This window comes from Parambassis ranga, chromosome 17 (assembly GCF_900634625.1).
Source record: "Parambassis ranga chromosome 17, fParRan2.1, whole genome shotgun sequence".
NCBI classification, from domain to species: domain Eukaryota; kingdom Metazoa; phylum Chordata; class Actinopteri; family Ambassidae; genus Parambassis; species Parambassis ranga.
In genome coordinates, this window is record NC_041037.1 from 15455399 (window position 1) to 15480926 (window position 25528).

The 25528-nt window shown below is 41.4% G+C and overlaps 1 protein-coding gene across 4 annotated transcripts in view; it reads right to left on the bottom strand.

Moving 5' to 3' along the window:
• slc6a9 (solute carrier family 6 member 9) overlaps positions 1–19953 on the bottom strand; it is a 52169-nt gene extending 32216 nt beyond the window's left edge. Inside the window, exons 1-2 of one of the 4 annotated variants that reach the window (XM_028428001.1) lie at positions 19881–19953; positions 11269–11565 (exon numbers count right to left, since the gene is read on the bottom strand). In XM_028428001.1, the coding sequence (XP_028283802.1) occupies positions 11269–11298 (30 nt within the window). In that variant the 5' untranslated portion in view covers positions 11299–11565; positions 19881–19953. Of the gene's footprint in view, positions 1–11268; positions 11566–12146; positions 12460–12480; positions 12614–19880 lie in introns of those variants that run through there. The other 3 variants (XM_028427999.1, XM_028428002.1, XM_028428000.1) reach the window with 3 other exon arrangements.
• Positions 19954–25528: the final 5575 nt, after the last annotated feature.

Below are 25528 nucleotides of genomic sequence, written 5' to 3' on the forward strand. Positions count from 1 at the left end.
TTTTCAAATCCAAGCGCTTCCCTCCTGAGCCTCTGTTTTGATGCACACATTGTTGCACCATATGGCTAATGGCTCCCCACCACAAAAACAGCCAGAGAAAGGTAAAAGTGCATCAACAATAGAGGCATGATTGAGAGATCCACAAAAGCGTCCCTCATGCGGCGGTGTGAAGCGCCGTCTTTCAGCGTGTCACTCAGCGTCAATTCTCTGACTCGATGTGGTGCAAGTGATGTCAAAAGTTGACCGGCAACTGGCACCCAGCCTAATGGGTATTTGATGGCCGAGGACAATGGCCACTGCCGCTTGAGTGGAGGCCCTCCAGTTATGTTTAACATGAGACGAGCAACACAGACAGGATGCTATTCATTTGTCCATCAATTCAGAGCATTAGAATCTCACAGGGGATGCAATAAAAGAATCATTAGCATATACCCGCCCTATCCAGTGTGCTGAGAGGAAGTGCTAAGAGCAATGGAAACAAGTGCTCCTGACAAATAGTCACACATGTTGACACGTTTAGAAGACACAAGCCAGGCTGTTATTTTTGTATTTCTTGTGCAGTTAGTGTGGAGTTGCAACTCTGCTACATTCACAGTACTGACCTGCACAGAGGTACACCTGCAACTCTGGATCTTGTGATCCAAGAGTGAAGATAAGCAGTGGGCTGGTTTGATGGTTCAGAACAGGGAAGGAGGTCAGTCTAGGATCTATAAAACGTTCCTCTGGTCACAAAGCATTTTGTGGACTAAAGTGACTACTTTGCTGCATTTAATGTTTCAAAGTACCTTCCAAACACAACATACAGTGAAGCACATAACAGCCCAAGTTCAGCCTGTAACAGGAATCTGATGCAGGCAAAGACAACAGCAGTTAAGTTGGTGGACGGCTCAGTAGTCTGAATAACCAGCTCTGTGTTAATTATTGCAGTGGCTGGGGCTTCCTTTTCTGGAGTTTTCAAGACATGGCAAGCTGTGGGTATATAATTAAAACACAATACAGGCTGACAATGTAAGACCCGGTGCTCTACTGCCGGGGTGGTACAATCTGAGGGTGAACTATATAAAACTAGTTCTACATCTAAGCATCCTACATTGAAGACAGCATAATTCTGGCTTAACACAACATTTAGGGTGCCGGTTGTGGGAATCATGCTTCTTGGAGAATGGCTCACAGCTCTTTTTAGGAAGCCAAAAGTCAAAAAAGGTGCACTAAACCTAGGCTTTTTAAAAGGGGATACAACTATAACTATACAAACCGTGTGTGTATGTGTGTGTGTGCATGTGTGTGTCCATTTAAGAACTAAACTATGGTAGATCATTAGTTCCTCCACAGGGATCCAGCCACTTCTTACTAGCTTTGCCTCTAGAGGGTAGCTGGCCTCAGATTAAGTCAAACTTAATGAAAGACTTGACAAGTGCACCCCCCCCCCCCCACACACACACATACACACACACATACACACACACTTTAACATTTTAAACTAAAACTCAGCATGAATTTTGGTGGGGACAACAGATCTTAAAATAATTGCTTGTTGTGGCTGCAGCTGGCTGTTTGTAGACAGGAAGGGGGGACTTGTTTTGTTAACTAATTGCCCCATTATGTTTGGTCATTTAACTTTAATTAGAGAGGCACAGATGCTGCTGCTGATAATAACGCCAACTTGTTAAAAGTCTCACTTCATAATTTTGTAAGCGTGGCTGAAAGCAACAGAGGAATTTTTCATTGCATTGATGCCAAGAGCCTGAACTCGCTTCACACAGCAGCGAGGAGAGAGCAGCCAAAACGTTTCATTTCAAATCTGAAATGTGTGACCAGAAACCGCTGCTGTGGATTCAATGTGTAAAGAAGGGAACATCGATGGACACGAGCAGAAAGACAAACGGAGAGGGAGCGGAACGCTGATAAGGTCAGAATAGATTTCTTTCCTCAAGGCTCTCCTGTTAACTTCCAAACACATGCCAACATCCATTACAGGTAAGCCTAAGGCCAAACACAGATATCGAACCTAAACTCCATCACTGGACATGCGACCCAGACAGCAGACATGGACTTGTTTAAAGACAGAGGGAGGAAATAATAGAAAGATGTATAAGGCTATGTTTGCACTTTGAGCTCTACCTCTAACGAAGTAACCTCACAGAGGACCGTAACAAAGATGCAGTCATTTAAGGATTAATGCAGCCGGGGTCTCACATTTCCACATTAGCAGGCTTATTAAATACACTTTTAAACCAGGCAGGTAGTAAAATGTGTTTGCGGTGTTGGATTTTACGCACATCCAGCTATTATTAGAGATGTGGCAGATTTTAGACATTTTACTAGCAAGGGTAATACTTTTAGCTTTGAGGAGGTATCAGTGTGATTGTATTACCTGCACTGAGACACAAACAGCAGACAAGTTAAAGGGCAAAGAGGGCTCTCAGACTACAATCGAATAACAAACGCTTGGACGTGGCTGAAAATCATTAGGTTTTTCATTAGGCTACTTGGGAATAATGTTGGCTCAGTGCATAGCACCAAGTGGCAACCTATGTGGAAGCATCACAATAATGCACTAAATTCCACTTTGCGCACAACAAAAATAAATTCATGTGTTTAGTATAAATGTGTTTAGTATAAATCTCAATATCAATCAAAAAAAGGGAAGACAATTCCACCTGTTTGCTTTAGAGAAGCATGCAAAAAAGGGACTAGCTGTCAGAACAGGCATGGTACAAGTCAGACCATGAAGGAAAAAGGTGAAGGGAATGTCATGTATAAGAGGTAAGGGTCGGAGGAGAGGAGGAGGCAGAGAAAAGGTGCCCCACTCCGACATGAACACAAGTCCTAAGAAGTAATCTCCTTTCATTTGAATTCTTCCCTTATCATCTTCTCTCTCATGTTTTCTCTACTTTTTCAAAGCACTCTTATCTGCACTGATAAATAAAATGCAAATATCACTCGCTGCATAATCATGACAGATATATCTTTCCCAAGCCTTTCTAATGTGTGCTGAGGAAGCTCTGTGATCCTAAAGGACAATAAACAACATTAATATTCAGCAAAACGTTCTGTGTCCACCAAAGGAGAAGGCAATCTTCTTTCAAATATTTGCATTTGTGAACATAACTGGAAACTTTCCAAACCAGATCAGATCACATTAAACATAGATCAACAAGCAGCTTGTGCAATACACAGTCCACTTTGAAGTGAGCATCCATCCATCCTTCCATCATCTGAACCTGCTTCATCCTGCAGTGCAGGGTCACGGGGGGCTGGAGCCTCTCCCAGCTATCTACAGGTGAGAGGCGGGGTACACCCTGCACAGGTCACCAGTCCAAAGTGAGCATACATGAGAGAAACAAATGAGTCTGGTATATAGGAATGATACTTCCTTACACATTACACAGTTTGCTTTCTTTTACTAAAATCTGATATTCTCACAGCCAGCAGCCATGTTTAGCATTATAAGAATGTTTTTGGTGCTGGATGCTGGCTGACATAAAGTCACTTTACTCTAGATTTGTTTGTTCAAAAATACAATTTCAGTGTAGGAATGATTGGAAAGTCACATACAGCTTCTGTCCAATACTTCACTCTGTGTTTATCTTGTAAAGGGGTGAACAGCAGAGGAGCACACACAGCATGTGACACAGATACAGCAAATGACTGCTTAGTGAACTGTGTCCTTTCTAAACTGCCTCTTTTTAAGGATACGCTACAGCACAAATACATTCGTATAGTTTATACATACATTGAATCACCTTGTAATTTGGGCACATGAACCGTGTTGTAGTTCAGGGGGATGGATTTGAAGACTTGCAGATTTGTATCACATTTAGCCCTTCAAAAGAGGGGTCCAAATACTGGATCTCAACCCACGCTATCCCAAACCTCTCTGCACACTGGTAGAGACAGTATTTTGAATCCTCTACACAGATGGTGAAATTATCTCTGAATCTCTGAACTGAACACACAGTTGTGGCCTCACATTGTTTAAAGGAAGCAGCCTCAAAATCAAACACAGCCATAGTGGGGTGCAGGCCACTGTATGAACCCCGATAGGGGGTTTAAGTAAGTGAAGGTCTACTAGGGTGGACCTGCAGACTATACTCGTTGTCTTAAACACTTCTTCTTCTTCTCTGCTTTGAGCTTTGATTTTTTTTAATTCACTACTCTACAATTATTCAGGCTTTAAACATTTCAAATGCAGCTGGGCCTTCAACACCCAGGGATCAACCTTCTTTTTACGATGAACTGCTAATCTCACGGGGAGCCAGCAGTCATCACATCCTCCTCAATCTATATATCTGTCCCTTGCAGCAATTAGGTTAATATGTCTTCACCGCTCGTTAGCTCAGCATGCCTGTGATGGGACGTAAGAGGCCTCAAACTGAAGGGAGCATCGATAAGCCTGACTTTTTCTTTTCCCCCTGAGTGGTTCGTGTGAGGGAATAGCCGAGCGAGGAAGGCAGAGCAGCCGCGATAGAAGATGGGTAGAAAACAGTGACGGAGAGAACAGCGAGGAGAGAACTTCACAGGGTCGAGGTTCACAATGGGACAAGCACCACAGGAGCCACAGAGCGGAAGAAAAGAAGAGAGAAACACAAAAAGATCCGCTTTTTGCAACAGCGGTTTGGCTTTGTCCAGTGCAACAAAAGGACAAAAAGTGTTGGAGCGCAGTTGGAGGGAAAATCAACCTTTTTTTTTTATTCAGTCCAAAACAGCTAGCTGTTTAATTGGAAGCAGGGACAGACTGAGTGGAAAACATCAGCTGCAGAGCAAACAAAAAAGAAAAAACAGGAAGAGAGCTGGGGAGACTGATGATTCAAATGGCTGAGTGATGTTTGTCCAGCGGTCCAGTTGACCTGAGCAGGACATGAAATGGCTTAGCCCCTCTGGACACCCAGGGGAGACAGACAAATAACAGAGAGGAAGACAAGAGAGTAAAACAGAGGGAACAGAGAGACATTTCCAACGCTTGGTTTAACCTGAAGTTTCCACGATAATTTCTCCACCCATCCCCCGACCCCCCCACCCCCCCCACCCCATCCCTCACTGCTTTGGCTGGGAGGGCCCCAGCTGTTCGGTCTGTATAAATAGCGTGAGGCTTCAGCTCGAACCCCGGGGGGGGGAAAGCGGGGCTCATTGGAGAGAAGGCATGGGAACAAATCGGGCCGGAAAAAGCACACAACATACACATTTTGACAAACATATGGGACCATTGCTGGGGATGAAAGTGAGGGACATGTGAGTGAAGTTAGCCTCACGTGGCAGAAGTCACTGTCGCGCTTCAAATGTGTCGAGAGACGGAGAGCAAAAAAACAGGCGGGGAGGGGGAGGAAGTATTTCTTCAGAACAAGATGAAACTGTCCAAGGTGCAGCCGCATCATGTGAATAACATCCCAGTTCACTCGCCACAAATTAAGACAGGGAATAAAATAAACAGTATCTAAAATTAGATGGCTACTTAACATGTCTGTATACCTCAGACATATTACTCAAAGTCAAGCGAGACACAGATGCCAACATGTGACTCTGTTATACTAAAGCCAAAGTTAGTATAGCCACAGAATACTCAGTGTAAACAAATGTGCTATAAAATGGAACAGTTTCATGATAGGTGTTTTAATTGTTTATTTATTTTAAGCCGATTCAGACTCCGTAACTATGTCCAGCCCGCAAATCATTCAGATGACATCAGATTAAATAGGTGCTAAAGTTCTATACGCCTGTTATATTAGCATGTATCTAATTTATTGAGATAAGGCTGAATATTGGTGACGATGATGAGTGTAGATTATATAATTATTATTGATATCATGTGCTTCTACAATAAAAATATAAAATTTCCTTACATAAAAATCTACTGTATGTGAGTAAAAAAACAACATTCTGCAGTGGTTAATAAATGAATTTGTAAACAGAAATAAAACAGACTTTTATGTCCTTATTCCTATAGCTTGATAAAATTCATAATAAAGATGTTTCTGGTTAATTAAGCTGTGAGGATGAACATCAAACACAAATTTGATATATCCTCCCTGAGCCTGCCTCTTTAATTCCCTGTTCCTCTTTTTGATGATATTATTTTTGCAACAACAGCTGTCCTCCAGCAGAGCTGCACCTGGATCTGTCTGACCACAGTCAACACAGAATTGTTCCATAACAATCTGTAAGCCTAGACACCGTTGGTTTCTATGTCAATGTCACCGATTCCATGTTTGAAAGGGGGCAAAAAGAGAGGAGGAAGAGTGATAAATAACACAAGGGAGGTGTGTAACCAAGCAATAGAGGGCTGTCCGGCCCTGAGAAAAGCAGACCCCCCCTCGTCCCAGGCTTATAGCTGCCATTCAACACCCACAAACATACACACCCACACACACAGCCAGGGTGCAGGTTGGGTTCAAGCGCAACAAATTACCTAAATATTGTTCTGAAAAGGCCTTTGAAAAGAGTTCAATTGGAAAACCGTTGAAAATGATAATAATACTAAAGGAACCTGAGGCAGATTTAGGAGCACTGTTGTATGGAAGCAATGTCAGAGCCCTGTCCATGACTTTAGAGGACAAGAGAGGAAGAGTATGTCTCGCTTGTCTTTTTTTTGTGGAATTGGAGGGAGGGAGACACATTAATCCAAAAAAAGGGGGAGAGAAAATCAGAAAAAGACATTTTCAGCATGAGTGGTTTTTCCAAATGAAAACTAAAGGTCTGAAACACAATGGAGTCTAAGTGTATGTGTGTGAACATACACAGGAGGTTGGCTGGTGGTGGGTTACCTTTTTAAGAGTGCCCAGCAGTGGACGTGTTTGGCATTTGTAGCCACTGTCTCTCGATTGTCTTCCACTCGTCACAGTGGCTGCAGCTGAGCTGACGCCGGGCGCCGCCCATGCCCCGTAAGGATGCTTAGTTTCTTTATTCTTACTCTTTTCATTTGGTCAGTCAGTGGTGGTGAGTGGGGAGAGAGACGGTGAAGTAAAATCAGAAACAGAAATCATGTCCGACTCCATCTCTCTCTCTCTCTCTCTCTCTATCTCAGTTCACATCTGTTTGTTGGCCTCTCGCCCCAGAGGCAGTCAACACGGTTGCTGAGCATTGCTGTTAACTAAACTGCTGGCTGACTGGCAACTCAATATGTTTCTTACATAAGCGCAGGAAGAGAGAGAAGCACCTGTTATATGGCTCACATTAGCATTTTACTGACGCACAGGGAAAAATAATACCTGCACATGACTGTGAGACCGGAACCAGCCTCTGAGCTACATCTGCCCCTTTTTGTGCTGTTATGGGTGGATTGTTTGTTTATGTGCATCCTGGTGGTAGAGAGGGTTATACACGAATGAGCACCTGTGCAGATATCCAAAATATGTTGTGTAGTCTTCTAAAACATGGACTAATTGAGTTAAGTCCGTCATCCTTTATGTTTCTATGTGTGTTGGTTTGTGTGTGTGTGTGTGGCTGTGGGTTCCACTACTTCCATCCATTTAGTTTCCACTTCACAGCCTATAAAGCACATTAGGCGCACGACCTCTGGGAAATGACGCTCACACAAAAACACACGTGTTTTTTTTTTCAATAGTTGTGAGGACAGTTATTGACATACAGTAATGCATTCACTAATTCCCAAAAAAAAGTCTTAAGTATCTAATTGCCCTTTAACTATAGCTATAACTAATTAAAGTTTTAGCAACACATAGACACACACACACACACACACACACACACCAACATGCAAAGCACACAACAGTACACATGGCCATAGATTAATTTACAGTCTTACCTGACTGTATTCCTGTTTGTGTGTCATGTAAGACACACTTGTTTGGCAGCATTGTTCTGGAGTTCAGAGTTCAGAGTTCTGGAGGCAAGCATCCCACCCAAAAAACATGGAATCTGTATGCGTGTCCCATACATGTCTCAACCGCACTGCATCCAATTCACTTCACGCTCACTGCAGAGAATTCAAGGTTCAAAGTGCGATTTAAAGTTGACAAGAAAGTCAAACTTTTTGTGTTTGTTTTTGTATTTTAGAATGTATGTTGCCTAAATATTGGCTACTGATACTCAAATTAATCACCTATAAACCCTTCACAATTGACGATTGATATCGTTCCGTGTATCCTACCTCTAATCCAATGGAAATTTGAACAGACTCCAGCCCTAGCAACCCTCTACAGGACACGCACATGAACTTTAAATATGAATTAAGTAGCCTTGCTTTAACACAAACCTGCTTCAGGTATGTTTATTTACATTTGCAGTTTAGACCAATAAAGGCCCCTGACACTTGAGGAAATATAGTACATCATCAAAACCTCCAGTTTGCTTGTCTTGATGAGCGGCTCTTAAAACAAATGTAAACAAGCATGTCACTGCACTGATGTCTGATGATGTAGAAAGGGTAAGTCTATCAAGTTGCTGTGATGTTCTCACAAATTCACTTCAAAGTACTGTACCATGCCGACATGGACAACATATCTAAAACCTACAAATAAAAACTAGAATATCCGAATGTTCACATTTTTCTTACTCCAGTCTCACATTCTCAAAGTGATCCTCTTCTCTTTTATCTCCCTCCCAACATAACAAAAAAAGACAGCAGAAAAACAACCAACTCAACAAGTCTCTGTACACAAGAAACTGAGCAGAAAACTGCAGCCAAGATGTGCACTCATACATGAAGTAGTACAGTACAAGACAAGTCTTTCTGCCCAGAGGTGGATATATGCCAAATACTCAGTTATATTTTTAGTCTAGGTGAACATTGCCAAATCATTACTCTGTATGATGTTGTGTACACACAAAAAAAGATGGATGTCATAATGACAAGACCCAAACTCTGCTCAAACACTGACAAGAATGCAAGTGGTTTCAATCTTTGGGGCCACCATGGGAATGTGAGGCTGTTGTTGTGTTGTTGCTGACAGCCTAATTAGAATTGCTAATAATCAAACCCAGCCCCAAAATATCTTGCCAATGTCCACATTTGATCAGAAGCCAATCTTTTCTGACCTTTTCCTCCATTTGGCCTTGATGGTGATGGAGGGCCAGCTGTGGTCTGCACAACAAGACGTATGAATACAGCGACCCGGCAGACAAATAAGCAAAACCTCAGTCCAGCTCTGCCTCCTTCTCCTCCTACTCTCACATCTCTGAACATACATCTGAAGAGCGGACACTTTAAAGACTGCCTGAGCAAAGGACGTATCTAAGGAGTAAAAACAAAGAGACAGCTATCCGTCCAGTAAAAGCTTGTGCCAGGGCACCATCTGCTCATCCGCTTGGTGGAAGCAGTGACTTTCCAGGGTAGTCAAAGACAGCGCAGGAAGATTGAAGGGATGGGGCTCCCCCTTTGACTGCTGTGAACTAGCAAAGGGGGGGAATTAAGGTTGGACAGAAAGAGTCCAGGCAGAAGGCTAAACCAGTCGAGCCAAGCGGTAGCAGGAAGCAAGCGCCTTGTGTGTCCAGAGATTTACGGTGACTGGTCCATCCACCAACCATCTGGGCCAGTACAAATAAATTTAACCAGACTGTATGAAAGGCCAGGGATGTCCAAAAGGTAGTGCCAGGTCGAGCAAAAAAAATGCACTTTTCATTCACATAGCAGTAAAAAGGGGGAAAGAAGAATACATGTTTATAAATTCATAAACTCTTTCTAAATAGAAATGATGAGAGAAGAGCCCAGAGAATTTGGAGGAATGGATTAAAAAGTGAAGTGACAGTAGGCGATGGGAGAGCAAGATTCTGTCTAAAACGCACAAACACACACTTTCTTTCACTCGTTGTTGACATCACTGTCCACAACTGCCCAAGACAACGGGTCCAGCCAAGACCAGCGACCAATCACAGGAGGCGAACTGTACTTGTGAATCAAGTGTGCATGAGCGGTTGTCAGCTGTTCCTGCCGGAGTTGTACAATCTAACACACAGCTCAGACTTGTGTTTACCATCATAACGCATTAAAGAAATCATATGGTCAACAGGAAGAAAACAGCAGAAATGTTGCCTAGGAGTCGGTTTCACAATAAGAGCTCTATGAACATGAGGTGACATGAGGTCAGAAATATTTCCACAACCCTAATTATTTTCAGTTTATCACTTTCCATGTTCACACAAATCCCATGTGATATTCCTTTTCACTTTCTTTATTAGACCTGACTTCCACTTTTTCTTCTTTTTTCATCATTTTGAGTCACTGCTCGATTAGGGAACAAAAAATATTTGGTTACCGCAGTTTCAAAATAAGATCAATGTCGGCATTAAAATGAGAGTAACAGAGCATTCAATTAGAATAACACAAACAAATACTAATCAATGTAATGTTTTTACTTAATATTAGCTCTACTGGCACTTTTTTAAAACTTCATTTGTGACATTTAATTTGATTTAAACTCACTGCTGACTAGCAATCAATCAGGAACAAACAAAATAGCATGAATTAAATCATCTCCATCCTCCACAACCGCCTGAGAGACAGCGAGAGGAGACAGCGCGTGAGACTGATATCGTCCGCCTCTTAACTTCAGACAGTGTGTATGCATTTTAACATGGATATTTATCTAGAAAGGATGCGGTGGAGGAGCAAAAAAAAAATGTCATCATGGAGGAAAGTAAGGCTTCAAACGAGCGAGAATGTCAGAAGGGAGTTGGAGCTCGGAGTTGGTGTTTATCGCCGTCTCAAGACAGGCTGAAGGACTTGAGAAGAGGGAGAGAGAGCGAGAGAGAAAGAGGGAGAAAAGTGACCTGACTGCCAATGACTGCCAAACCTCTATTTAAAGTTTCGGCAGCAGTGCAGGCCTGACACTGACACGTTTACCTCTTGGCCTCATCTGTTATTAGCAGATCCAAAACAACATGTTGATTGTTTGCAGCAACGATTACAGGTCTACAGTCAGGAAATTTCTTTCAACAAACAAGTGAACACACAAACTTTGGGGACTTTCTGGATGGTGATTTGTTGATGTGTGTCAGTGTGTGTGTGTGTGTGGTTAGCACTGCCACGGTGAACAGCAGGAGGTGACAGCCCTGAATGATTTCCTGAGAAGGAAACAGCAGGCCTACATTCAGGGGAAACTTCCAAGGATTAAGAAGTGAGTCATAAAAACAAAAGTAAATTGTAGCCTCTGACTTCTGAGTGTAAATAAACCACCTGTCCTCAGAGTTAGGAAAAGTGGAGGCAGTTGGGGGGGGTGACTGGTCCAGCAGCTGCATCCCACACAGCTGAGATGGTGACTGTATCATCTTTTAGTGTGTGTGTGTGTGTGCATGGCACGTCTTAAAACTTACCAGGATCCCAGCAAACTGCTTCTCTTCCATCCTTCAGGACCTTGTCGGCAAAGATCCTCTGCCTCTCAGCTGCCGTCTCGCTCTCTGCCTCTGTTGCTGCTCTGTCCCTCTCTCTCTCTCTCTGGGATGGACTTGTCTGCCTCTTGTTACAGCAGTTCGAAGTTTCTTACTGAAGCGTCTTCACCCTGTCGCGTCGCTCTCTCTGTCTCCGTCCCCCTCCTGTGTTGTTCGCAAGTGTAGCTGGAGTGGCGTCGGTGCTTTGTGTTAATTCTGCCCTAATCCAGAAACTTTTCTATGCTGTGAAAAGAACATGTGACAGGCAGAGAGGGGTGGAAGGGGAAGGAGGGGGGGAGTGGGGAAGGAGGGGTAGGCAACATTTTTTTTTTTAGTTACTTGTCCTCTTGGCCCCGTTCAAAACAGTTCCTCAGGTCTTTGTACGTGACCCGCTAATAAAAAACACAACATTTAATCTCAATAATCTAAGCAGTAAAAGACAACTTGTGTGAAGTCACTTAGTGAGGATGCTGAGAAGGAATTCAGAAAACATAGTAACAGATTTGCATTTTGTAGCAAAGCAGCTGCCATAACAAAGTGCCCTTTTGTGTAAAGAGATTAACTGTTAGGGAAACGTTTAGACTGCCCATTGACTAGTGCTGTATGAAGGCCAAACTGGGAAAAGAACACTCAGCTTAGATTTACACAAAAGTAGAAAATACTTCAGACAATCTGCATATTTTTGCTAAAAAAAAGTCAAATTATCTGTGCTTCCAAAGTTTAGGCTGATCTATAAAGAGTTAATGTTGATATAATAGTTTAAAATACAGTACAAGAAAACATCAGACCTTCGCATTGGACATAATAAAAAACAAAGCGTCCACCTGTCAATCCTGTCATGTTGCCATGGTGAGATGTAACACAAGACACAAAACACAGCTCTGCCTCCCTTCATCTGGCTCCATCTCTCACTCAGTGAATAAAAATAAAAACTCAAGACTGTGTACTAAAAGCACTCCAGCTCCAAGAAGAGAAAAAGTAGCCAAATATAGCCGCCACCATTCAGTGGTACGCACATGAAAACACACACACACTCTGTCCCTCACACATACAGGAGCCTGCAGGGACTCAATAAAGCCCAGGGACTTCCATCATTACACAGCACACTGCACACTGATAAAAAGATGACAAGAAACAAAACTAGGTTAAAAACTGGACCTTAACATCCACAATGCGATGTTTGAAGAAAAAAAACAGAACCACGGAAACACCGACTGCTGAAAAAGGAAGCAGCTCAGCTGTTAGAAACTGACTGGTGTGAAGACTGAAGTCTAACATCCATCCAATTTGTCCACTGCACTAATGTTTGTACACATAGTGAAAGTTAAGCTCCCACTATTGGGAAATCCTGGGTTTCCCGAAAAAAACTGATTAGTCATGATTGCGTGTACAAAGACAAAACATAAACAGACAGCATATAGCCTATGTTAATGAGGCAGATGTTAGTGGCAATGCGGTCTTATTTTAAGGTCTATGCATGTGTGGATGTGGCAAAATCTTTTTTTTGTTTCGGGGGGACCTGATATATCTGTTAGCTAGGGATGTCTCTGGGCCTAAACAATTACATTCTGAGCACAAACTGTATGCTACAACCTTGACACTGACCACCGCTAACAATATACGCCGAGTTCGGCACTCTGTCACTCGTCAGTTGCACCAGTCAGATCGGGCTGGCAGGAAGTAAGGTACCAGAACAGCAGAGAGAGTTAAAAAACATCAACTGGAGCCAAATCTACTGTACAGTCGCTGTTACCTTGTGTTTGTGTGTTGTTAGACACACAAACACAACGTCTGAAATGACAGTTTTAAAGATGCAGCTTGGAAGTTGCTAAAAAAACTGCCCTTAATTGAGACACACACACACACTGACTGCACAGAGTCTCTAGATATTTAATTGTTCACTATATGTTGCTGGCATACACAAATTAAGATCAAATCATTAACAGTAAATGAACTTTCGGATCAATTTGGTGAAATTGGATCATTTCCCACGGCACACCTGATGATCTCCTACTTCACACTAGTGAGCCACACTGGCTGGGAATCACTGCTTCATACACCTCTGTTATGATTATGGCCTTTTCCTAAACTCAGGCAAGTAGTATTTTATGCATTTACAATAATAATAATAATAAACAACCATACATGCACCACTATGTGTGCAGCTACACAAGTCATTTTAGTCACCTTAAAAATTCAAAGGTCAACCCTCAACCTGTGCTGCCACATAAATCAGCACAAACTAGTTAACACTAGAGCCATACCTGCAGTACACAGTGCCACAGTCCTTCTAACATTAATTCTATCTAAGTCTAATTAGGCTTTCATTCATCATTTCAGGCTTCTTTTCAAGTGTGCTTAGTTCTTTTTAAAACTTGTCTGAATAGATTGAAAGAGATTCAATTAAGGAACAAGGAATAAAATACCATTGTCCTAGCAGGCTCTTTCATTAATTACAAGTTGTATAGAAGCAGGTGATGACAATGTACTCAAGGAAGATTTTTATTTCAACTGCACCCTTAAGAAATGGTTGTTGATCAGTGGATGGATGTCTTGACCTGTATTATATAAGGTGTTAAAAAAAAGCAAGCAATCACTCATGTGGAGGTGAACTAGGGTGAAAAGGTCTTTGGGTTCAATGTTTAGAAATGAAACAAAGCTCCTTTCTGATGCTCAGACAAGCTTTTTGCCATCAGGCATCTGACCTCAAAGGTGCATTAGAATGACTGAAATACTGAACTTTTGTTAACTAAAATGGGATGACGCCACCAAGTTGCACATTAACCTCTGGTTGTATTTTATTTTTTTGTTGGGGCCTCATTGAGTCAAAGAACCGAGAGTCATGAGGCACCCAATTGACAGGTAATTATTTATTTTGAAGAGCTGCTAAAACAGAACACAATGAGCTGAGGTGAAAACATGCAAGTCAGACTCATTAATTACTCTCCTTTATCTAACACACAGATGCAACACCAGCCTGTTCTCACACATCAGTCAGCTGTTGAGCAGCCCTTGGTCAGACATGATGTTCAGTGCTGTGGGATCAAGACGAAATGGCGTCCATAAATCCTCACCATGTTTAAATTGCATCATATTGTTGGGATTGCAAGGCAGCTGTGTCTATTATCAAACCAGTCAATATGCAGCACCATGATTGGGACTCCTGTTCTGTCATGATAGACAAGCGCTTCTCACAGTGTACCACTAAAGAAATGGTGACAGACCTCAAAGCAGCATTAACTATGCCTAGGCCTTTGTTCAGCTCCCAGAAAATAGGAGACTGGTGTAAAAATAGGAATTCTAACAATATGGCAATCATATTGGGAATGAGAAGATATGGGAGTTTAATATGGAGTTTTTAATAGTGGCAATGAGAGCTGTGTTAGGTGCTGTGGAAGCCTGCTAAGACAACCAAGCCAAAACAAATCACAACCAACCACTGCACGCATAATGAAAATACAGCGAGCCATATTCTGATGATAATCAATAATTAGCCGCTGTGCCAACAAAAAATGCATAAGCACATCCATACACCCGAGCTGCGGTTAACCTCTCTTATCTTTATGTTGGAAGGAAGACCTTGGCCCAGAAACAACTGCAAAGAAAAACAAAAACACACACCAACACATCATGTTACAAACACAAGAGCACATGCCCACCGTGTGTCATTTTACAATTGTCTTGCTCTAATTAAGTGTAACTGTAATAATAATAATAACAATAATAATTACATAAAACTCCACCTCTATACTTTTGTCAAAAAAACAGATATATAGGGATCAAGACCAGGCTGTGCAGCTTGGTCTCAAGCCTTTTTTGAGAACTGTTAACTTGCTCTAACACACAAATTTTAAGTACCTTTCTCTACTGTGGGGAGACTGGACATAACAGTCACTATTTTCCTTTTTAAGTACAAAGCACAAAGTGAACAAAGTAGGAGACAGGATGGGTTGAGGCTGAGGCTGAGGTTAGCGTGCTAACATGATAGCCATTTTAGTTCACATTTCAAACTAAAAATCATACATGTGCCTTTAAGCCTACTGTGCAGTACATAGTCTGAAGCTTAGTTAGTATCAGAGGTGGGAGTAAGTCACTCATGTGCAAGTCACAAGCAAGTCTCAAGTCATAACCTTTACGATTAATTTGACGATTAATTGATGACAATTGCACTTACATGTTTTTGACTCTAAATCACCACATTGTTCTGAATTGATACTGACAAATCATTAGTCAAGTTAACTAGTTCATTCTAACAGGTTAAGCTGGTGATTAGTGATTAGGCACCAACCAGCCATGTTTGAAATATGTGTTGATAACAGATGCACAAACTGCTTTAAAATAATAATGAAGCAGCAACATTTAAAGTAACTTTGTCCTTCAAATGTTCTTATCTTCAGGTCACAGAGCAGTGCATGTGAACATTAAAATAAACAGGACAAATAAGTTCAGAAAAGTCACATCAGTCATTATTAAAGTTCTGTGCATGACTGTATGAAGAATGTTGCAAAGATGTTAGCAGAAGTCCAGTGGTTGTGGTTGTCATCAAAGTCAAGTCGAGTCTTTTATCAGTGTTAGTCAAGCAAGTCTCAAGTTGCTTGAGACTCGAGTCCCCCACCTCTGGTTAGTATTACAGAAAGCTGTGTCTGCATGATGTCCCCATTGAAATGACATTAAATCACACTATGTAATCACATTATTTAATACCAGCCTTTTAAAGCAAAGTTTTAGGGATGAACAATATATTAATGTATAAACAGCTCCTAACAATGATCTCTTTACTTGTCATAGGCACAGGTGAACCTAATACATTTAATGACAGCTTTCTACTGTAGACAGGTCAGTGATTACAGGCACTGACATATAATTAACAATGTTATAAATAGCTGAGAATTACCCTCTAACATATCTAAAAGAGATGAAGAAATGAGAAACTGAAAGTTCACAGCACTCATCAGCCACCAACAGTCTTCCTGTAGTTTTCTATTCAGGATTTCTTTTTTTACATCTCTACATATAATTAGTGCTGAGACAACAGAGGGAACTCGCCTACCATCCAACTCTATTGCTCCTCATTTCCTGGCACAAGACCGAGACTGAGTCTCTAACATCAGCCAAAAGAAAGTCACACATTTTTGGCAAGCTAATGGGCCAGATAAAAAAAGTGAGTGGTGGGGATTAAACTAAGACTTAATTGTTTAGTGGCCATATCTGGGCAAATTGGTTTCAAACTCCAGTAAAGTGTCCTTCTTCAAGCAGCTGAATGAAAAACAAACAAACCAGCATAAAAGTTGCAGTTATTAACGCAAATTCAACCATGTCCTGTAAATTCTGCACGGTCGTGTAATTTTAACCGATCACCGCAACTTTTCTGCAAATTTGATCAATCCCCGTTGTTAACCCTTTTTGCTTCAGCTACCCTGTAGCTACGACTGTAGTCGGGAGCACAGAGGAGCCGTGCACAGCTCCAGGGACGAGTTATGTTGCTCGTGGTTAACCCTCGTCACACACAGTAGAAGTTTAGTGAAGACCAGAGAACTTATCCTTCTTCAGCAGGGCTGCAGCTTTATCGTCTTTTCCTCTGCACTGTACATTTCATTGTTGCCTCTAACAAAACAAACCACCACACTCACAGGCAAACTTCTCAAGGTCTCACACACACATACACTCTCTCACGCACACACACAGTCACAGGTACGTGCTAAGAAGATGCATTACGAAGATGCAGCAGACATGTCATGGGTTTGGCCACAAAATAACAGCAAAAGACCATGAGTAGCAGTATCCAAGCATTCTGCATGGAAGTAGATAATAGATAATAGATATGGAGGGAAGACATTAAGCGAGACAGGTCACTGTGACATGGGTTGCCACATCCCGGTCAATTGCAATTGTGCTGTAATTAGTTAGTGGTAATGTAGATGGCATTAGTGGTAGCTGTGGTTTCTTGCTTGCATGCCAATCTGCCTTATTATGAATCATAAGAAGGTAAAATCACAACTATTTTTAGCACCATTTAGCACCCCCCCCCCATTTTTTTGAAAAAGCTGCAGCAAAATCAGGCATTTTAGGCCGCAACAATTTCTAAAAATAGGTCAGCAAAATCTAGGAGGGAAGGATTACCGACTTTATATCATCCCTCATTCAGGTAAACGGATATTTGGGCAAACAACCAAAACCGTGAACTCCCAAATTGTGGCAACACATCTTACTCCTCCTCCGGTTCATAAAAAACTGCCGTTTCTGGTTTCTCTGTTCTCGTGTATTATGTAACAAGCTTCAAGTTTGCAGATATCTCATGATGTCATCTCTATTAAGATAAAATGAGCAGCTTTAAAGGTGTTAACAGGTCTGCAGGGACAGGCCAGTTTTCAGTTTATACAAGGCTAAAGACACTGACTCCACCATGGAAGCTACGTAACAACCATGTCCACCATTTCCTCCATGTCTTGACTCAAATATCTTTGGCGTGTTTCAAAGCAAACATGGCGGCACTGTGTTGCTATTATGGATTTCTTATGTTTTCCTTCACCTCGTTCAGTTTGTTTCCCACTAAGCCGCTCTTCTTCCACAGTCCCACAGTGGTTGAGCATTCCAGACATCCAGGCATGCACAGAACAAAACTTAACAGAAACAACAGTGCAATACAGTGAAAACTGGAAGCACAGGAAACTCTCCCTCATAACAACACTATTACAAATATAACGCAGATTATGATCTTTGAATTATACATCTCTGGCACTACAAGGCTTTTTAAACCAGGCCTGGACACATTCATGATTTATGTCCAGCGCCAGGGTTTCAGTGATTAAAATAATGTGTCATTTATGTAGTGCCGCAGGGGGGTATTTAGAGAGGTTAATAGTTGTGTACCATACATAACTGATGTTATAACAAACTTTTAGATTTTAAGACAGCCCTACAAGTCTAACAGATTATTACCTCATAACATTTTATGGTGTTATTAATGTGTTAAAGCCACATTCGACGCCAAACTTACACACATATCTACATAGAGCTCATTTGTTGTTGGTTTATCACCAAGTCTCAACAACACTTCTTGTTAACTGCTTGCTGGTTATGTTGTGGTTCAAATGAAACCAACTACTACAGCTGCAGGCTCTGAAACAAAAACAGCTTGCTGAAAGACACTAAGGCAGAAAACTTCAAAATATATGGACACTATACCCTGAGAAGTGACAGATCAGTCCTGGCGTGTTACCATTTTCTGAGGCACTCTGAAGAAGGCTGATCTGCTGTTGAGGTAAACAGTGTGGCCTGCAGAGTGCTACAGAGGGAAAGGCTGATGGAAAACTTTGGGGTAGGCTGGATGAAAGAAAGGCGCTCCTGTGTGCGGATGAGGATATGGAACGAGGGTGGTGTGTGTTCCTCTGATTTTTTTTTTTTTTCGGGGGGTCCCTACCATTCATGCATGCACAACCTCTGTTGACATACCCTATTTTTATCCTTTAGTCCAACAACCTATGGGGTTACGTTACAGAAGTAACCGGTAATAACATACAGAAGATATCCTTTCATTCTGACAGCAGATTGTCAGTCATTAAAGTCTTCTGATTGACAGCCAGGTTAACCGTCCAATCGGAGCACACTACTACTGATCAGTGCAGCAGCCACAACCACACTGTGCAAACACACAAAACAAAGTGTCATTTTTAAAAGGGCTCCATAAGCAGCAGACTTGTCTTCAAACCTCACAAAGCAACAACAAGAGCTGCAACATTATTATTATAATATTGTATAAATTAAACAGTGATAATTATCAATAACATTTATTTATGTTTGTAATGGACAGAACTGAATGCACATGGCTGCCAATATATAAAACTAGTCAGGCTGATCACATATCTAAGTCGAATCATTTCTTCTTTTTTTTTAATTTGGAAAAACTTAAGACTTTTAAGTTCTGTTTATGTAATAGATAAATCAACATTTTATATGATATTTTATTAATATTATATTATATGCATACATCATGTATATGGTAACTTTTAGTTGGTGTATATTTAATAGCATCATTTTTGTACTTTTTGATGTATTTATATATATTTATATATATATATATTAGTGTTTGAAAAATGTTGACATTTTTTAACATTTGTAATTAGATGATAGAATGATAAACCTAATTTAAATCTTGATTACAAACCATTCTATTGATGAGCTGCCGTGTATAACTTCCTGCTTATTAGAGGAAGTGCCTCTGCCTCCTGCACCCCCACCCCACGTCCCCTTCCTCTCCTTAAGTGGAGTTCTAATAAGAGGTAGTCCACAACCACTGCCACGTGTTTCTCCTCGCTGCTGTTAAACATCAGCTTTCTAACACATCATGAGTTAAGTCAGCCTGGCGCAGCCTTCCTTTACAGTAATGACTGTGACTGCTACTACACGACCACATGTTGAGTGTTTCTTTTTTTTCTAAACTCTCTGACACGTGTATGTTTGCTCTAAGACGATTAACCGCGTTATTTAGCCAGCTCTGCTTACTACACAGCTTTCAATCAGAAGAAGAAGAAGAGTGTGTCTGTGGTGAGGAGTCTTACCGTCAATGTCAGCATCGTTTGTTTGGCTGCACCCTGATGAAGGCTGCAAGTTTTTTTCCTGCCAATATTTGATTTATTGTTAGTAGTTGCATCACCTAGATCCTCCGCCCTACTTCGGTCACCGCCGGGGCCAAACAACTCCTCCTTTACTTTAAGCCCCGCCCACTTTCTGCTGCGAGACAGGCGGCAGGCAGCGTGGGGTGGGGGGGGGGGTGAAACCACACACAACCTGTGGGAGGCTGCTGCATCCAATGATCATCGTTACACTACACATGTATGGTTTCCATTCTTTAAAAGAAACAGCACCACCTCTGACTTGTGCTGCTATGATATCCTCAGTGTGATCCTCACTTGATGCCTGCCCCCCCCCCCTCACCTCTACACAGCGTGTAATTACACGTGTTCACTGAGAGAACGAATGAGTGCGTGTGCGCTGCGTTCTTTTGTTATAAGAGCATGCCGCATCCACGTCTCTTATAGACCATGTGTGCGCGCACTGATCGTGTCTCCACACATACCCCACGGATGATAATTCAATGATAATGAGTGGCTGCGTTGCTCCAGACAGGTGTGGTAGCCTAGTGCAGAACAGCACCACACTGGTGGTCAATGGAAGCTTCGAGGCGCACACCAAGCACCTGTAATAAGAGTGGTGTGTGTGTATAAGATTATGTGTGTGTGTGTTATGACAGATGGAGCCGAGGAATGAATGACAGCACTCCGGTGGTTTTGGCATGCAGATGCGGGCTTTACCTTTGTTTGGTGGAGCGGTCGGGGTGGAGGGCTGGAGAGAAGGCGGTAGAGGAGACGCGCATGCTGCGCGCGGTGATGGTCAGAGGCTGCAGGGGTGAGAGGAGGGAGCGGAGGAGTTAGGGTATTGGGCAATATGTTGGTGATGATGTTCATTCTGATATTCACTTCAAACGATGGGAACATCCAACAAAATAGATCCTTGAATGACTATAAGTGACTATAAATACTATATTCTGTGCGTATTATCTTCTTGTTTGGATTGACTCCTGCCTCACACATCCTTTCACATTGGATTGATTATCACTTGGAAAAAATCCACAGATCACCCTACGTCAACCTTAATTTTCTTCACTTGCATTAAATTTAAGAAAAGGTCTTGGTTTGGCTTTGGCTGTCCGGGCACAGAAAACCATGATGTTAACACCACCATGCTTCACCTTTGGGATGATGTTTTTATGTTCTTTGATAGTGTTAATCAGCAACCCTTTCTAGTCATTGTGAGATCTATGTTTTGTGCTATGTCTCATTCAGTAAGTACCTCCTGTTCCAAACACTGAAAGAACTATTTTTGGATCAAAGTAGGTCAAACCACTCATCCAATCTTGTCTCATTGACTGGACTCAGGGTTTTGGCAACTCCTATAATTAGCCTTTAGCTTTAGTTGATGTAATTAGCCTAGACGTTCTCGTCCTTTTTCTTTTAAAACTATAGATATATATGTATTTGGAGCAAAGACTAACTAGACAAACCTGAGATGAACCTGAGATGAGACTTAACAAAGCTGGCACTTAGAGTTATTTATGCTCATTTCCTGCAACAGAGAGAAACCACATTTTGTGGGTTGAACTTCCTCAAAACATTTTCAAAGTTTCCACTCCGTTTGTAGTCTTGCTGGTAAGTCTACTTTCATTTTCAGTTGTCTAAATTGAACATTTATATTACTGAACAGGTGGCTCTTTTCTCAGATAAGAAAGATAAGAATCGTGTGTTGGCTGAGAAGTTATGTAAATTGTCACATGTCAAAAGCTTTAAATGAGTTTGTGTCTTTATTTTACTATAATCACACATATCATATTCCATTCTAGACACAAAATATTGGAATTTGTTTACAAAAGTCACTGTTTTGAAATTTTTAGTAAAACCTTTGCCACTCCTACGTAACTGACCTTGTGTTTTTTTCATTGATTGTATGAAATTATTTTTATTCATATCACTTTAATAATAATCAAAAGTGTCTCAAGGTACTTGAAACCTAGAACCTTCAGAATAAAAGCACTGAAGAGGACAAAGCCCCTATAGTAGCAGGACTACTCCCATATATGATTCACTGCAGGGAGGTCTGACGTTCAAACTACAGAAACATGACAGTAGATGAAACATTACTTGGGGCCACATTCCACACATGGCAGATAGTACATTTACAAAGTCTTGTCATTTGAGTAGTAACCAGAGACCAAATGAGGAACTGCCTGAAAATCATCAGCAATACCTTATAAAAATGTAGAATAGCTAATGATTATATGTCCAAGTAAATCCTAATAGATGGTATATTGTAGCTAATAATGAGTATGGACAGTTGTGGAAATCTTTTATTATTCTTTCATGAACATCTGATCATAAGCATTTTTTTTCATGAGACTCAGTTTTAATTAGCTACTGTAAATGTAGTTATGGGTAACTTATCAAGCAAATGTCAACCGGCAGTAAGTTTCTCATGTGCTCCACAGCTGTTTCAGCTGGTAAGAAAACAACACAAACATCTTTAAAAACTGTACATTTTAGGATACAATAGGAAGCACATAATAATGTCAGCTAATGCTAACATCAAGCAATTTCTATTGACTAAGTAAAAAATGAGTGCCAGCTGTGGCAGTAGGAGTCTTCCCATGGCCTCTCTCTGACCCAGAAGGAAAATATTTGAGCATTCAGGGAGTGGCATGTCTGAGTCAAAGCCCCATCAAACTGTCTGTCTCATATATATTATAAATATATATGAGTGTGTGTGTGTTTCTGTCTTGTAATGTAATAATTTGAGACGACGAGTCAGGCCTAATGAAACGTGGATTATTTGCGATTACGGAGCAGTTCCTGTGCAGACACACTGCATGTGGAGAATGACTTCTGACCTAGTGACAGTTGATAAAACCAAGAATCCCTTGGGTTAGGTAAACAAATATGAAGCACACATAGCTTTGCCTCCTTGACAACACACACATGTATTATTCTCACTGCACCGACCTAGTAAAATGGTCACATAATGAAATGGTTAATACCAATGTTATCAACTTTTTTATATCAAACAAAATACCTTGGGACATTGTAACACTGTAGAATGATCCTATTCCTTATACCTGGTTGTTGTTTGTGGCTGTCTTCTAGTGTCTTATAGAAACATTGTGTGATTTGAGTCTGACGTTACACAAATCAATGCTGAATAATGAATCTGCTGCTCAAACGTTTGTGAATGTTGTAGAATTTTCTATATTTCTGCATAAATATGATCCCAAAAAAAGATAAAAGATAACCCAATAGAACACCTGAAAATGAAATATTTTTGTTATTTAGTTTAGTCCGCTGTTGCACATCAGTCTGGAAAAGGTTAGAGCACCATTTCTGAAGATTTTGACCTCCAAAAATCCACAGTCAGACAGATTGTGTACATGTACTAGAGCAGCGGTCCCCAACCTTTTTTGCACCACGGACCGGTATCATGTAAAACAATACTTTCACGGACCGGCACAGAAAAAAAAAACAAAAAAAAAACACAAAGTGCATAAACAGACTCTTACTCTTATGCTTAATTAGTGGGAGCCTTTGAGCTTTCTCAGCAATGAGGCGGTCCCATCTGGGGATAATGGGAGACATGACACCCGAAGTGTGTTTCTTATGTCCAGTCCACTCCGTAATTTTGTTTTGGTCGTCATTAATTGCTTCAGTCGTTCTTGTTCATGTTTTCTTCCATGGCTTGTCTTTTAATGCAGGGTGCTCGGTCTCGCAGTTTTGAAGGCTTCGTTGCCTCATTTGCGAGTCTGTCGCCACATCACTCAGAGCGGACTTGGTGTGTGAGAATCACCTGTTGCAATAAATCCGTATTTTAAATAGGACTCCTGATATAGTCTTTTAAATGCGGGTTTCTTTTTCTTTGAAGGGGTAGGCTCCTCTTCTTCTGTCTCCTCGTTAGGCCTTTTCCCCTTTCCGAAGAAGCTCTCCAAAGACGTTTGTTTTTTATTTATTTTTGCTGCTTGTGGGCTTAATTTTGGGGCCGTATCCCGTGACCGAGACAAGCGTCTGGACAGGTGCTTAAAGGCACAGGCGGATGAATCTGATCGATTTATAAATGAAACAGCTGTCAGACTCAGATAATGAATAATATATGTTTTGCTCAGTCTTTCTGTGCGGCCCGGTACCAAATGACCCACGGACCGGTACCGGTCCCCGGCCCGGTGGTTGGGGACCACTGTACTAGAGCACTGGTCTCCAACCTGGGGTCTGCCCACTGGGGGGCACCAGAGATTGCAGGCGGTGCACAAGGTTGTGAAGTAACCAAAATGATATTTTTGCACATTATAAATTCCCAGTAACACACCCAAAGACAATCCAAACTGTAGAATCCAAATTAAAACTTAAATTTAAATTCATTAAGCTATTTATTACCTTTGACCTCTGAATAAGCAACCTTCAGGTCAGCTAGCGGGCTAGGCTAGACCAGACCTGGGTAGGAGTTGGGGTTGGGGGGGGGGGGGGGGGGGGGGGGGGGGCTGGCTCGTCTTTGACACAGTTAAGGGGGGCTTCCGGTATGAAAGGTTTGGAACCACTGTACTAGAGGAAGATCTTGAAGTCCATTGTCACTCTCTCCAAAAGATCACTCCAAAAAGAAGATGTGTAATAAGTCCACCAGCTCCCTTACCCCTAAGCAGCCAAAGGCCACATTGTCTAATGTTGATGTTCATGAATCCACCATCAGGAGAACACTGAGCAACAATGTTGTGCATTGCAGAGCTGCAAGCAGGAAGTCACTGCTCTCCAAAAAGAACACTGCTGCCTGTGGATAAACCAGCGGGGCTGCTGGTAAAAGGTCTTATGTACAAATGAGACAAGAATAGAATTATTTTTACAGAAGTCCAATGTTGGGAGAAAGAATGACACACTGCATGGTGGTTAACCATCATGGTTCAGGCCTAATATGCTGCATTTGAGTGAGGACAACTTGCACTCATTGATGAAACAATGAATACTGAATTATAGGGTTAATTCTAAATTCTAAACAGTCAGAACATGTGTCTGTGAGCTGAATCTAAAGCAGCAAGACAATAACCCAAAACACACAATTATTTCACAAATTCTAATCCTTGAGGTTCACAGGGAAACAAAACCAAATTATCTTTTAACAAGTTTTAGAGTGTAAACCTAATCTACACCTTGTCACCCATTACTGTAGGTGTTAACATACAGTCTCAGCAGTAGCAACAAATTGGTCCCAGGCAGATTCTCGACTATAGCACCGGGACCTTGTAACACAAAGTGTCTTCTAGAATGCTAGTTAAATCAATACACAAACAAATAGACAGATAAAATAACAGAATAATTTTGTGTGGCAGGTTCAGACAGAGACCACAGCGTGCCAACCCTTAGCTGTGTAGATCATCATGGTTGCACTAAAATCGCTCACAATACATGTTAACATCTAACTTCAGACTCCCATCCATCCACTGTGACCTTTCACCTCTGCTTTATGGGACAATAATAACATCACATTTCTCCTTCTTTACCATGTCACAGACATGATCTTAATAGATCCTATGGCTGCTGGAAAACTTTGTCTAAAACATAAACAAGCATATTGAGTTTTTTGTCATGTTTCCGCTTATTCTTTATTCATATTCTCTGCATGTTGC